This window comes from Ictidomys tridecemlineatus, chromosome 5 (assembly GCF_052094955.1).
Source record: "Ictidomys tridecemlineatus isolate mIctTri1 chromosome 5, mIctTri1.hap1, whole genome shotgun sequence".
Taxonomy (NCBI): domain Eukaryota; kingdom Metazoa; phylum Chordata; class Mammalia; order Rodentia; family Sciuridae; genus Ictidomys; species Ictidomys tridecemlineatus.
In genome coordinates this window covers 49,061,632-49,075,573 of record NC_135481.1, presented here as the reverse complement: position 1 = coordinate 49,075,573, position 13,942 = coordinate 49,061,632, and the positions used below count along the sequence as shown (strand labels likewise).

At 33.5% G+C, this 13,942-nt stretch overlaps 1 protein-coding gene and 1 non-coding gene across 2 annotated transcripts in view; one reads left to right on the top strand and one right to left on the bottom strand.

The window, feature by feature from the left end:
* Gpr137c (G protein-coupled receptor 137C) overlaps window positions 1-13,942 on the bottom strand; it is a 48,588-nt gene that overhangs the window by 16,558 nt on the left and 18,088 nt on the right. Inside the window, exons 2-3 of the mRNA XM_005337977.3 lie at window positions 13,089-13,132; window positions 11,285-11,513 (exon numbers count right to left, since the gene is read on the bottom strand). Of these exons, the coding sequence (XP_005338034.2) occupies window positions 11,285-11,513; window positions 13,089-13,132 (273 nt within the window). The remainder of the gene's footprint in view (window positions 1-11,284; window positions 11,514-13,088; window positions 13,133-13,942) is intronic.
* Window positions 2,916-3,022, top strand: LOC120886969 (U6 spliceosomal RNA). Its single transcript, XR_005730152.1, has one exon. It is a non-coding gene; the product is annotated as a U6 spliceosomal RNA (small nuclear RNA).

Sequence of the window (13,942 nt, the reverse complement as noted above, 5' to 3'; positions counted from 1 at the left end):
TCCCAAATCCAGGTCATACTGGGGTAGATTAGGGGTTGTCTCCAGTAATTTTTTATTTTGCTTTTGACTATAGGTTTTATTTTTCATGTTTCTTCATATACCTAGTAACTTTAGATTGTGTTCTGGACATTGTGGGTGACATATTTTACAAAATCTGGATTATGTTTTATTTCTCTGAAAAGTATTAATTTTTGTTTTAGTAAAAAACAATTTTGGCTGGACTCAGATCCCAAACTCTGTCTCCCATGCAGAGAGAGCAGAAATCTCAGTGTAATTCATTTATCATTAATTGTACCATCAGAGTATGTCTTGCACATGTGAAGGTCAGGTATCAGACAAAAATATGAAAGAGTTTATAGTCAGAATATGGGGCTTCTTTTGTTGAACTGTCTCATCCCTGAGATTTCTCATTTACTTTTCACTTGCAGTAGTTGCTAGAATTTTATCTTTTGATTTTTCAAACCAACGAAAGAGTAGATTTCAAGTTTTGGCTGGCCCTTGGATGGGACCTTTCCTTAGGCTAAAAGCTATAAAAACTAGGAATCTCATTCAATGTTATTTTCTTCTTCAAAATGTTGATCTCCAGTGCATTCAGTGCTTTTTATATTTTGTTCAGAATTTATCATTGCTATTTGTGGAAGGCTGATCCAATAGAAACTATTTCAGACTTTTTCAGAAGCAGAAATTTGTACATATTTTATCAAATTACCTCACGGATATTATTTCCATTTTGAAATGAAAATGCCCAACTAAATATTAAAAATGAGAAAACATTCCCAATTAAAAATTTAAAATGTTTTGATAATTATAAGACCTGAATAGTTTCACAAAGTTTCATGCTGCTAAGACACTTGATATTTGATCTCTGATTTCTATTATCCTGATGTTGCAGAGTAGATGGTTTTTACTGAGTGGACCTTCTGGCAGTAGAAAAATGACACAATTCTGAATATACTAGCTAGTAGAAATATAAGGAAAAATGACTTAAACATATAGGAACAGATAAATGATAAATGTTATAAACCCAGTATAAGAGCTGGGCATGTAGCTCAGTGGAGCACTGGATTTGGTCCCTATTATGGGGAAAGAGGGAGCCCAGCAAAACAAGTAGGGACTTTTAAAATGGGACAAGTGTGTGGTAGATCAGTCCAGCAAAACTTGGGGTATTACAACTGGTGTAACAAAGGTAAATTAAAAAAGATCTACATCTTGAGATGGATAGAGTAAATCCCCGTAAGTCAAGACATTATAACAGAATATTGGGAAGTTGACAATCATACCTATTAAAGGAATGGTGCAGCCTATATTTTCCATCATCTCCAAATTCTAGGTAGTAGAAGAGCAACACTACTTGTATAGCTTTTCTTTAGTTATGAACTATATTACCATAGATCACTGCTTTAGTATTACAGGATTTGTTGGCCTGCATGAATGGTCAGTAATATAGTTAGGCCGAATGTTACCATGTCTCTGAAAGATGCTGCTGTTACCTCTCATCCAATACATTCAATAATAAAGATCAGGGATAGAGTGAACATGGAACAGGAAGGTTTACATAGATTTGTGTGTCTTTTCCAGATCCACAGGGATTGGTTTCAGGACTATCCCCCATATCCAAATCTGTGGGTGCTCAAGTCCCTTATATAAAATAGTATAGCATTTCAGTATAATCTTCTGTATAGTTTAAGTCATGCTAGATTATTCATAATACCTAATCCAATGTAAACACTATGTGCTGTATTATTTATGGAATAATGACAAGAAAAAGGTCTGTACACATTCAGTACAGATAGAATTCTTTTCCCTCAAATATCTTTGAGGAAACAAGTAGATTTCACAGTTGGTTGAACTGGAAGGTGGAGAACCTGTGACTATGGAGGGTCTGGCAGAACGGTTAGGAATTCAGGAGGGAGACAGATAACGTAGTGTTGCAAATTGCATACTGCGTTGGGAAAAAATCTGATATTGAGTACTAGGCAATGATTTTTTTCTATATTCTTATCCAGATATAAATTGTGTATTCCCTGGCCAGCTATATGAGCTTAAAAGCTTTATTTTTATTCTCACCCAGTCTCTGAGGTCTTTAATAAAAAACAATCCTAATCTTCCAGCACAGGGACTAAATATCTATTATTGATTTGAATCATTTTGTGCTCATGAGTTATTATATTCTTTAAAAGTGATATGTGTTCTATATTCTTATAAACATTTTTCCTAAAAGAAAAATATTATGATAAAAAGATATATTAGCATATATTCCAATGTTAAAAATCCTAATTTTGATAAAAGTAAATTGATGCAAATATACCACAAATATCATATAAAGGCAATCAACAATTTAAAAACTTTTTTTTTGTGGTACTGAGATTGAACTAAGCTTTATAATGTATGGTAAGCAAGTACTCTGCTACTAAGCTATAACCCCAACCCTAAAAAAGCTTAAAGAAAAAGACCAAAACTAACAATCAAGCCAATAAATATAAATTATTTGACCCACCCTATAGAAAGAGTTGCTCTGCTGGGTGTGGTGGTGCCCACCTGTAATCCCAGTGGCTCAGGAGGCTAAGGCTGGAGGATTGCAGGTTCAAAGCCAGCCTTAGCAACTTAGTGAGGCCCTACACAATTAATTGAGACCCTGTCTAAAAAAATAAAAAGGGCTGGGGATGTGACTCAGTGGTTAAGTGCACCTAGGTTCAATATCTGAAAACAAAACAAAACTTCTTGCTAACTAACAAATGAAAAACAAATTCCATAATATTTTACTCAAGGAGATACACTCAAAATATATTACCAACAGACAAAAAGTTAAAGGATAGTATTAAGTCTATTACACCAATGCAAACATAAGAAAACTGATATTGTAGTAAAAGATACAGTATATTTTAGAATATCCATAAGTAAAAAAGGCCATTTCAGTGCTTTCTTTGGCAGCACATATACCAAAATTGGAACCATACAGAAAAGATTAGGGATACCCCTGTGAAAGAAAGCCAAGCAAATTTGCAAAATGTTCCATACTTTTAAATTTCTGAGCATATAAAATACCCTGCCCTCCTGGGGCCTCCAATCTCCTGGGAGAGATAAACATAAAAGATTTTTAAAAGAGGAGAGGATTTCATAATTATAACAAAATCTTCCAAAATATTCTAAGAAAAACTAGGTACATATTAGATGAAATGTAATTAGAAACTTCAACTCTTAACAAAATCAAGGAGGAAAGGTAAATAAAGGCACATAAATTAAACTATTCAAAAGAGAAATCCTGTTCTTCAGGATTTTTACTCTTCTTTAGGGATCATTTTTCCTTTGGAGGGTTTGATTAAATATATAGGACTCCTCTCCAGGTAAATTTTGCCAACATTTTCAGGTATTCAAGAACTCCTTGAAGCTAATTAACCATTGTTTAGGATCACAAAAGCTTACACTTTTAAATACTTCCTAAGTGGTAGTCATCCAGTAAACATTTCATATGCATTTCCATTTAATCCTCCCATCAACCTTCTGAGGTAGATACTACTCTTATCCTCAAAGCAACTTAGGAGAACAACATTATCTTTATCTCCATTTCAGAGATGAAGAGAGTGAAGCTTAGAGATGATATTACTTGCCTAAGGTTGCACAGCCCACAAGTAGCAGAGCTGAGAATTACATCTTCTTCTAATTCCAGGTTTCTACCTTTTAATCCTTATGATATACTTTTTTCCCCTCACTACAGTCTTTCCATATTAATTTAAAATATCAACATATCCAAAAAAAGAAATGCAAACATATCCAAAAGTATATTCAATCCAAATTTTAATGTAGACCACTCATTGCAAAAGAAAACTTGAAGCAGTTATAGAGATACAAATAAAAAACAATTATAGAAATGTGTGTGTTTGAGGGTAGATAAGACAGTTAATGAGGTAGATCCAGAACCAAAAACAGGTATTGAAACATTTATGCTTGATAGAGGTAAGCCACATATTTGCTTCTGAAAAGCATAATAGCCAGAGAAAAGAAGGATCTAACCTATGCTTTTCCTGGTACTGAATATAGAAAAAGATCTTTTCTGAAAAAAAAAAAAAGATCTTTTCTGGGGACATGTGTGGACAATATCCTCAACAATATACAATCATGATTTTAGAATAAATTTAAAAAAAATTTTTTTTTAGTTGTTGATGGGCCTTTATTTATTTATATGTGGTGCTGAGAATCGAACCCAGTGCCTCACATGTGCTAGGCATGCTCTCTACCACGGAGCTAAAATCCCAGCCCTAGAATAAACCTTTTTTTTACAAGAAGTTTCTTACAAATAACTTGATTTAGGCCAAAGTATGATGTCAAAATATAGGAGAGAAAAGATGACTCAGCCCAGAGTACAATGTAATCTTAGTACAAAACTCTGCAGTGATTTAGATTGGGGTGAGCATAAAATATAGAACACGGTAAAATGAACAGACTGTACATACTCCAGGTCATCTTTCTGATAATTAAGCTTGTGAATTTGCCGGTTGAGAGTTTATTCTCCCTGACAAGAACCTAGAGTACAGAAATTTCACATTATGTAGTAGGCCATATTTATGTTCATGAACATTCAAGCAAAGGGTAAAACTTATAACTTTGTATGAAAATTAGGGTGTTAGAGAAAAGATGTCTCATTTTTTAGACTTTCTTCCAAGGTGAGCTGATAAAGATAATACTTAACTTACACTAATATGTAATTGTGTTGAGACATGGATGATTTTTGAACATAAATTTTGTTTTTATTAAATAAGGGATGTTGCTGCATTATAAGATTATAGAAAGCTGTCTAAGCGGCACTTAAGAAAACGTTGATCTCAATATCTTAGTTTATAAAATAATGAATTAAATATCTATATAAGCATAGACACATGGAACAAAGTAATATCCTTAGATATGCAAGAAACTTAAAAAATGAAAACAAACTTGAAATTGACAATAACTAGTATTTAAAAAGTAAAAGTTCTGTCTAGTTGTTTAAAATATAAGTTAAAAAATAAGAAATGAAAAAGATAACATAAAAGATACTTAGGTGCTTTCTAAACTGAATCTGAGGTAGATTGTTCTAGATATGATTATAAAAAACTATCATTTTTGAAAGCAAACCCAAACTGATTTTGAAGAAAATTAACATGGAGATTGACATTCTTCTTAAAAATGACTTAAAAGTCTATTAGTAAGAAAATAGTTAAATTTGGCATATGATGAAATGTTATGTAGCCATAACAGTTTTTAATAGCATGAGAAAAGTCTTTACTAGTTTTAGAGGAAGAGCAAGGAATAAAGTTATATTTACTGTTGAGTTCTTATAGTTAAGTGTTAGGGGTGATATTTTCATTAATTTTAAAATCATATTTTTCATATTGTCAAATTTTAATAATTAGAAAGGATTTTAAGATATAATAATGTTAAGAAGGTTAACTGCCTATAAAAGTTAAAACTATATATTTGGTGGAAATAAACCCAGTTAATAAATCAACCAATAACAGGGGGAAAAAATGAAACAAATAGACAAAAAATTTACCAAAGAAAAACCTTCTACAAAAGGTGATGGAAGGCTTTATTCAAGTTTTCTAAGAATAGGTCTATTCTATAAACTTTTGTCAAAATATGCTCATGAGTATAATGGCAGACAATGTCTATAATTTTAGTGTGAGGTAATATACTGTGACTTTCCACAAATTACTTTTTTATCCTTACAACACTACTATCGGCACAGTTAACTAATACTTTAGTATAAACACAGAGACTAAAGCCATAGAGTTAGTAAATGTCAGAGCTCTTTTACATCCCCATCTCAGGGTCGGGGGAAGCATACAAATATATACTTAATACTACAGATTATTAGTAAACATGGGTGATGTAAATGGAACCAATATGTGGTTATAAAGAATAATGGTTTCCAGGCACTGTGGCGCACGCCTATAATCCCAGTGGCTCTGGAGCCAGAGGCAGGAGGATCACTAGTTCAAAGCAGTCTCAGCAACTTGGCAAGAACCTAAGCAACTCAGTGAGATCCTATCTCTAAATAAAATACAAAATAGGTTGTGCCCCTGAGTTCAATCCCTGGTACCCCCCACCCAAAAGAAAAAAGAATAATGGTCTGCAGGAGAACTGTGGTCAGACCTGAGTTTGAAACAGTTAAACTATGTGATCTTGGGCATGTTTTTTGATTCAGTTTTCTCTGGCACAACTCAGCTGTGAAAGTTCTACTTGGTAACAATGAGGCTCAGAAATGATACCCTAAAGTGTGGCACTTTGAACTGGAGAAACAGTCTCAGAACTAAGGTCTCCTCGACTTTCTCCTACCCCATCTCATCATTGATCCTTTTTCCTCTCCAAAGCCAGGGAAGGCATTCTGAAAAGTGAAGTTCCCTTTTCTAAAGGAAGTTCCTTTCTTAGGTGTGAAACTGCCAGGAAATCTCACTGGCCAGAAAGGATTAACCATTACAGAAAGTACTGAAAATTAAACACCACACTTAAAACTCTAAGGAACTCTGTCCCAGGCCACTATCTGTTCTTTGGTCATATTTCCCCCAAATATCATTTGCTACCCCTGTACTATTCTCTACTATATCACACTTTCTTCACCCTTCTGAGAATGATATTTAGGTCCTCAACCGTCTGTCTCTTCTTTGAGTTTCATATTTTATATGGTTCCTGTACACATTAATAAATTTATATTCTTTTTCTCCTGTTATGTCTGTTGCTGATTTATTTCAGCAAACTTACAGACTCAAACCTTCAGAGAGGGAGAAACTCTCTTGGCCCCTCCTGTTTTGGCAGAATTCCAAAATTACTCTGCTCTTTTGGAAGCTGCAATAGGGAAGAGCCTAGGATCTGACAAGATGGCAAAAAAGGTAAGAAATTTTGTCTCCTAGATCTGCCTTTGGAATCCAGTTGAGCTAATGGTTAAGAGTCTTTTCCCTTTTAATTTATTTCAGGAGACTTGTTTGCGAAACCTTCAGAGGGAAGATCTGAACTTCCATACAGTTACTAGGGTAAAGTTGCTCTGGCAAAGACTGTATGCAAGAGCAGAATGCATTTACTCAACAAATATGTATTGAACACTTAATTTTATGCCAGGCATTATTTTAGACAAAAGGGATAGAAAAATGAACAAAACAGGCAAGAGAACTACTTTCAGAGTTTACACTGTAGGAGGGAAAAGCAAAAAATAAGCATGCAAACAATAATTTTGCTATTGATAAATGCCATGAAGACAATAAAAGGACAGATATTGTAATCAGAATGAGAGAGAACCTCATATGAGTGATATAATCATATAAGCGATTAAGAATAGTAGCTTTGACAAAGTGACATCTGAGCTGAGGCCTAGATGCAAAGAAGTCATATACATACCTACAGGAGTGTAATTTAGGCAGACAGAACAAAATACACAAAGCCTACATGGCTGGTATAAATTTAGTATGTGTTTTGTGGTGAGGAACTAAGTTACACACACACACACACACACACACACACACAAAAAAAAAAAAAAAAAAAAAAAAAGCCCATGAGGCTGGAGCAGGAAGAGGAGAGTGGTAGTGATAGAGAGTTTAAAAGAAGTCAGGGGCCAGGTCATATAAGGTTCACAGTGCCTCTGCCTCCTAAGATCCAACCCCTCTCCTTTTTTTATGGAGTGGGGGAGACATAAAATAGTAATGTGGAAAATTAAAAACAAAACAAAACAACTATTTCCCTACTCTGGGATGCCACTCAATATAATATACTTTACCTCTGGTTACCAAAACATGTTGGGATTTCTCCCCACCAACTCATTCTCCAGCACATACCAACTGATGGTGCTATAATTTAATTCAATTCTGGCACAATATACTTAGAGATAGCATCAGATTCCACAGGTTGAGTGTTCAGTCCCACGAGACTGCCCTCCTCTTCAGATGCCAATCACAAGAACAGGTTGTCACTAATAGCTCTAAACAAGCAGCTGCAAATTGGGGTTCCAAAGACTCCTTCCTTGGGTTAATTTGCTAGAGTGGGTCACAAAACTTAAGGAAACATGTTTACTAGTTTATTATAAAAGATATTACAAGAGATACAGATAAAAAGTCAGATGGAAGAGATGCATAAGGGATGGGACTGCAGGGGTTACATGACCTCTCAGGAGATGCCCTCCAAGCATCTCCATATATTCAAGGAAGCTCCTTGAAGCTCATCCTTTTGGATTTTTATTGAGGCTACATTATGTAGGCGTGATTGATCATCACATCATTGACTACCGGTGATCAAACTCAACCTTGAGCTCCCATCCCCTCTCTAGAGATTGGTGGTGGGGTGGAGCTGAAAGTACAAACCCTTCTAAATTATGCTTTGGTCTTTCTGGTGACTAAGCCGCTATCAAGAAGCTATCTAGGGGCTCCAAGTTACCTTATTTGCATACAACCCCCCCACCCAAAAAAAAAACCCGAAACACTTGTCACTCTTCAGAATTTCAAGGGTTCTAGTTCCTTTGTGTCAAGAATCAGAAACAGAGAGATTCAATATATAGGTTTTATTATATCACAATATCGTAGACCACATAATAGAATCATTTTGAAATACACCAAAAAGCAACCAGGAAATGAGATAATGTGAAAAACAACTGCCTGTTATGTAGTAGATACTGATAGGAAAAAAAGATACTAAATGAGAATAACTATCAAGTTTCTCAAATGTATAAAAATAGTTTTTTTAAATGAAAAAGTTGATGGTTTAGTTTTAGGAAAAAAAGGAATGCAGAAGTATCAAAGTACTCCAAATTTAAGTCTGAATTAAGGGGACAAAAACAAAATTTAAAGAGATAGGTACAGGATGCAGGGAGGAAGAAAATGAAATATTTAAGCTGATGGAAATATCCCAAAGACAGTTGAGGTGAATAATTGAATAGAAATAAAAATGTGTAAGTCATCATTCAAAAAATTTCACTAAACCTCAAGTGTGAGGCATGAAGGGAGATATGAATAGTAAGTAGCTTTCCTTCCAGGAGGTTAGAATTTAGTCAGATAATCAGACATCTGCCCACAAATGGTATCTAGTATAAACTGAGAAGCCCCCCAAAGGAAACAAGCACACTTTTAGATAATTCAGATAGTGATTCATTTCTAAATTTTATTTTGGAGATTGGGAGAAGGGACCAAATTAAGATTATAAATGGGAGGGCTGGGGCCGTAGCTTAGTGGTAGAGGGATTACCTCATAGGTGTGAGGCACCGGTTCTATCCTCAGCACCACAAAAAATACTTACATAAAAAGATATTGTGTCCATTTACAACTAAAAAATTTTAAAAAAAGATTATAAATGGGAACCACTAGGGTTAGGTCCTAAGTTGGGTAAGAGGTGGATAGAATGCACAGGGAGGGGAAAAATGCATTCCCGGATAGTGAAAAAGCCTGAGGATGTGGAGAAAGGAAGATGCTCTGTGTATCATTCAGAAATCACGTGTTAAGATTTGGTTGAGGCAAATTAGAGAGGATCTCATGAACACAAAGTATGTAAAGGAAGGAAGAAGGAATAATAAAAGGAAAACAAAGTCTGAGGTTTAAGGAAATGTTCTTAGGGATAGCAAGAAAAAGGGTGAGTTGGAAAGTGGAATAGAGGTTTATCTGTTGTTATAATAAAAGAAATGTTCATTACTGTGTATTGTTATAGAAGTAAAAAATAAAAATGAACTTCGTGATTATAAGGATAACATGAAAACAAGATGACATGCTGTTTGAACACGGAAGTTTATAACCTAGTTAGGAAAATCAAGAACTACATAACAGTATAATATAAATAATCTAATCTCATCTGCCTTATTAGGTACTTATCTGAATATGTCTTCAGCAATGTTCCTAGATAATTCTGAATCCATATAGCTTTTAAATTTAAGATTTAAAAAATAATATAATAAAAATGACTACCTTTCATATGATAGTAAGGGGAAGATGTTTGAAATAATTCTAGGGAATTCATCAGATTACCTTTTCTTTTCAGTTTGCTAACTTAACTATATTCAGAGTATTATCCATTCCCAAACAAGTAAAGCCAAACTTAGAAAGTTAAGTATCTAAAAAGAAGGATCACATTAGATTCAATCGCATCTGTTTATGCTTTATCACTAGACAGTCAAGAGTATGAGATGAATTCTACTATTATTATACTAAGTAAAGATGGTATTATGGTCCATAATCCTGACAGAATTATTTTTAATAGTCAAACTGAAGCCAGAATTAACTAAAATATTTAAATTTTAAGAACTCTTTATAAATTTAATAGAATAATTTTATAGGTATGATAAATTAGTTTGAAAGTTTGACTGTCTCTCTCTCTTGCTACATATACACATATAGAGCAATGTGTGTGTGTATCTCCAAGTGTTCTGCTGAAATACATTCAAAATATAAAATTAAGATCTTTACCTAAATTTAAAGGACAAGTAGTTACCATATATTTAATTATAGAACTTTACGAGGACTATGTTAAGGATAACACATTGTAGAAATCTAAAAATATTTCAGAGAACTGTTCAGTTTAAGATACTATTTTGCTTATCTTCAGTGAATAGGCAATGATGCCAAATTAAAGAAAGCTCTCCTGTGCAAGTGATTGTAAAAATGTCTGTATGTATATACCACACTCAATATTACATATCTATATCCTCACACCCAATGCCATAAATACTATGATGACCAATTCACTGCTCAACCACACGGTCCATCAACCACAGTAGAAACTTACATGGTCTTTTGTTCAAGAGATAACATTTGTTTTTTTCCCCAAAGTATAAGAGAGAAACAAGGCCTGTCTGTTTCATATATCATATGGACTTCATATTTTAGGGTTATAAGTAACATTTTTAAACCTTCATATAAATAGCACTTTACCTATATGACATCTTTACATTGTTAATCTAAGTATAGGTAGAAATAACCTGGTAAATTTGTTTAATGGCAATACTGCCACCCTCACTGGACAAAATCTTAAGTTGCTATTGCAGTTTATATTTTTGACTATTTTTCATCCATTTGTATATATTCTGGTTTATTTAACCAGCCTCCAGTGGAGAGTCATAGAAAACACAACATGCTTAGTATAAGCCTTCTTTTTCCAAACCATTGTTTAGTAAGGGCCAAATTTTGACTACCCTATAATTTCTAGTGACTATTCTTCCATGCTAGAAAATGTGTCTATAGTTGAGAAATGTAAAAAAGCAATGAAAACTTTCCATTAAATTAAGGTTCATATGGTAAGGGTTTAAAATTAGATTTTCAAGTTCAAATTTAAGAAATATACTTACCTTTGATTCGAGGTAGACATTTGCTGATGACATTTTTGTAATTTTGCATATGTAACTAACTAAAGAGATGGCACAAAGAATAAACAAGCTATCATTAATTAATGCTCGAACAAACACAGTCCATTTCAACTGATTTTCTGGGACATCTCCATGGACTAGCATTGCGCAAGTCAAGTTCACCACTAAAAAGAGAAGACTTGCTAATATAAAGCCCAAATGTAGTAGAATTCTGAAAGAAAAAAAGAATTTATTAGATGTTTACAAACTAATGAGAAATTAGTATGTTATTTTAGGGCACAAGAATTTCCTTAGCTTAAAATATTTATAATTTCATTAAATACAAATTTAATAATCCGTCAGGGTTACATGGGCTATATATGCTGTTATGAAATTAGCATATAAATCATCTTAAGATGGCACAGATTTTAAAGCATTAATCCAGAAATAATCTGATGTAGATTTGAATTCAGTTGCTCCTACCAGGAAGATAATATAGGACTATTTTAACATAGTTTCAAGCAATCTTGAATTTTTTCATCTTTATAACTATTGAGCATATTTTCATTGACTTTTCCCTTCTGATAATTACCAAACTTTTAAACACTGCCTAGAAAATATACTGTATCTAAATTTAATCATTTAATATTAAATTTATATGATTAGTCCCAAGTTTAATATGATCATATTTAACATTAAATTTAAGAGGTAAAGGAAATCTTTTAAAATATATTTAATCCTATGAACTCCCAGTTATGTATATCAAACATTGCTTTCAAAATTGACTAAAGGACATGTATAATTTCAAGTACTCATCTACTGCATCTTCTTATAAAGGTATACATTTACAGTGCACACAGCACAGCTTACACATGAAATGCTTAACTTCTTTCCCTTAAAAAAAATTAGACCACCTCATATAAACTCTCCAGCTAAAGTGTGGCCATCTGTATAAAGTAGTAGTAATAGTTCTCTGTATGAAAGTAATCCCAGTTCAAATATATTTATATCTCCAAGTTAAGTAATATGGTCCAGAAATTTATTTGGCATCTTAATATCTTCTATTTTGTGTCACTTAACAGTGGGAATCATAGATCATCTGCCCTTGGAAATAGTTTACACAAGATAAATTGAAGGTAATGTGTAATCTGTAACAAGGCAACAAGCTTTAAGTTTAATGCAAAATGAAAAGATTTTTGTTTGAAAATGTTGAATTTTAATATTCCCTTAGACTAAATAATAAGAACAAGAGTTACATACTTTGAAATCCAAAAAAGGAGCTTGAAATTACATATCCAGGGAATTAGAGCAGTTTAGGAAACCAAAACATGGATAGGGTAAATGAGCTGGACACTCAGTAGGTTAGTTAGTGGGAGAATTAGGTCTAAAACCCATCTCTTGACTTGACTGTTTAGCATTCACACTGTTGAGATTAATCAGTACTGAAACATTATTTAGTTCATGATATTATACTATACATTCTCACTCCAAACAACATAATCTAACTTTAGCATATGTAGACTTTATGATGCAACATCTGACATCTGAAGTGGGGCAAAAGCAGAGATGAAAAAAATAAAAAAGTATTAGCAGCACTGGCTGAAGGGAGAGAACAGAGGGCTACTCAATTTACTTCCTTTGAACCAATCTAACTACTAACAAACTGCTAAGTTGCCCTCAGCAGCCCTTTCTTTTAACCTTGAGCAGTCTACTGTTAAAAATACTTACTTAGATGTTTTAGATACTAAACATTAATATTAATTCTTTAGATCTTTTAGATAGAGACTTGGATACTTGTGAAACTTACTTGTGTTTGTCAAGTTCAGTGGCACATCTGACTTTACATATAACCTATAAAGAGAGTATAAAAAGGTTTTGAAAACACGTGTAATAAAGTATTCCTCAATTTCTTTTGACTTTGTGTTTCAAAGCAATGCAACTGTAAAAAATTGAAAAGTCAGGTCATGAAATTTATTCTTGTTTTTAAAGTTTATTACATCTAGGCAGAAATAAAGACAAGTGAGTTTTGGAATGTAAGAAGCAAATTATAGTTATCTGCACAGGGGACAGCTGAAACTCAGTAGAAGACAGTTGAGGAAAAAAATATAGGATGAAAAGTCAACCTGTGATATGTTCAATACCCCTTCCCCCTGGTACTGGGAATGGAACCCAGAGCCTCACAAATGCTAGGCAAATGCTTTACCACTGAGTTACATCCCCAGCCCTGATATGTTCACATTTGACAGAATTAAAAACCACAACAGTAAAGAACAGAGAAATGGGCGGAGGAGAGAAACAGAATCAGATTAGAAACCAGTGGAAGAGTTTAAAGGGAAGAAAGCATAACCCTTGTTCAATTTTGCAAAAAGTCAAGAATGACTAAAAGACCATTTGATTGTGTCATTGGTATGTCACTGGTACCTTGCACAGAATAGTTTTCAGCAGGATGATAGAGCATACAAATATAAGGAGTAATAGGAAGACAACAGAAGCAGTGAGTACAGATAAAGTGAAATATATGAAACTAAAAAAAAACCTGAGATAACCTGTTAGGAGATAATTCTTTATGAATATCATGTTTTTGCACGGTCTAGATCTTCTGAGCAAAAGGGTTTGCAGGGCAAACATCTTTGAAATCTAGAGATAGCATTTAACTTAAAG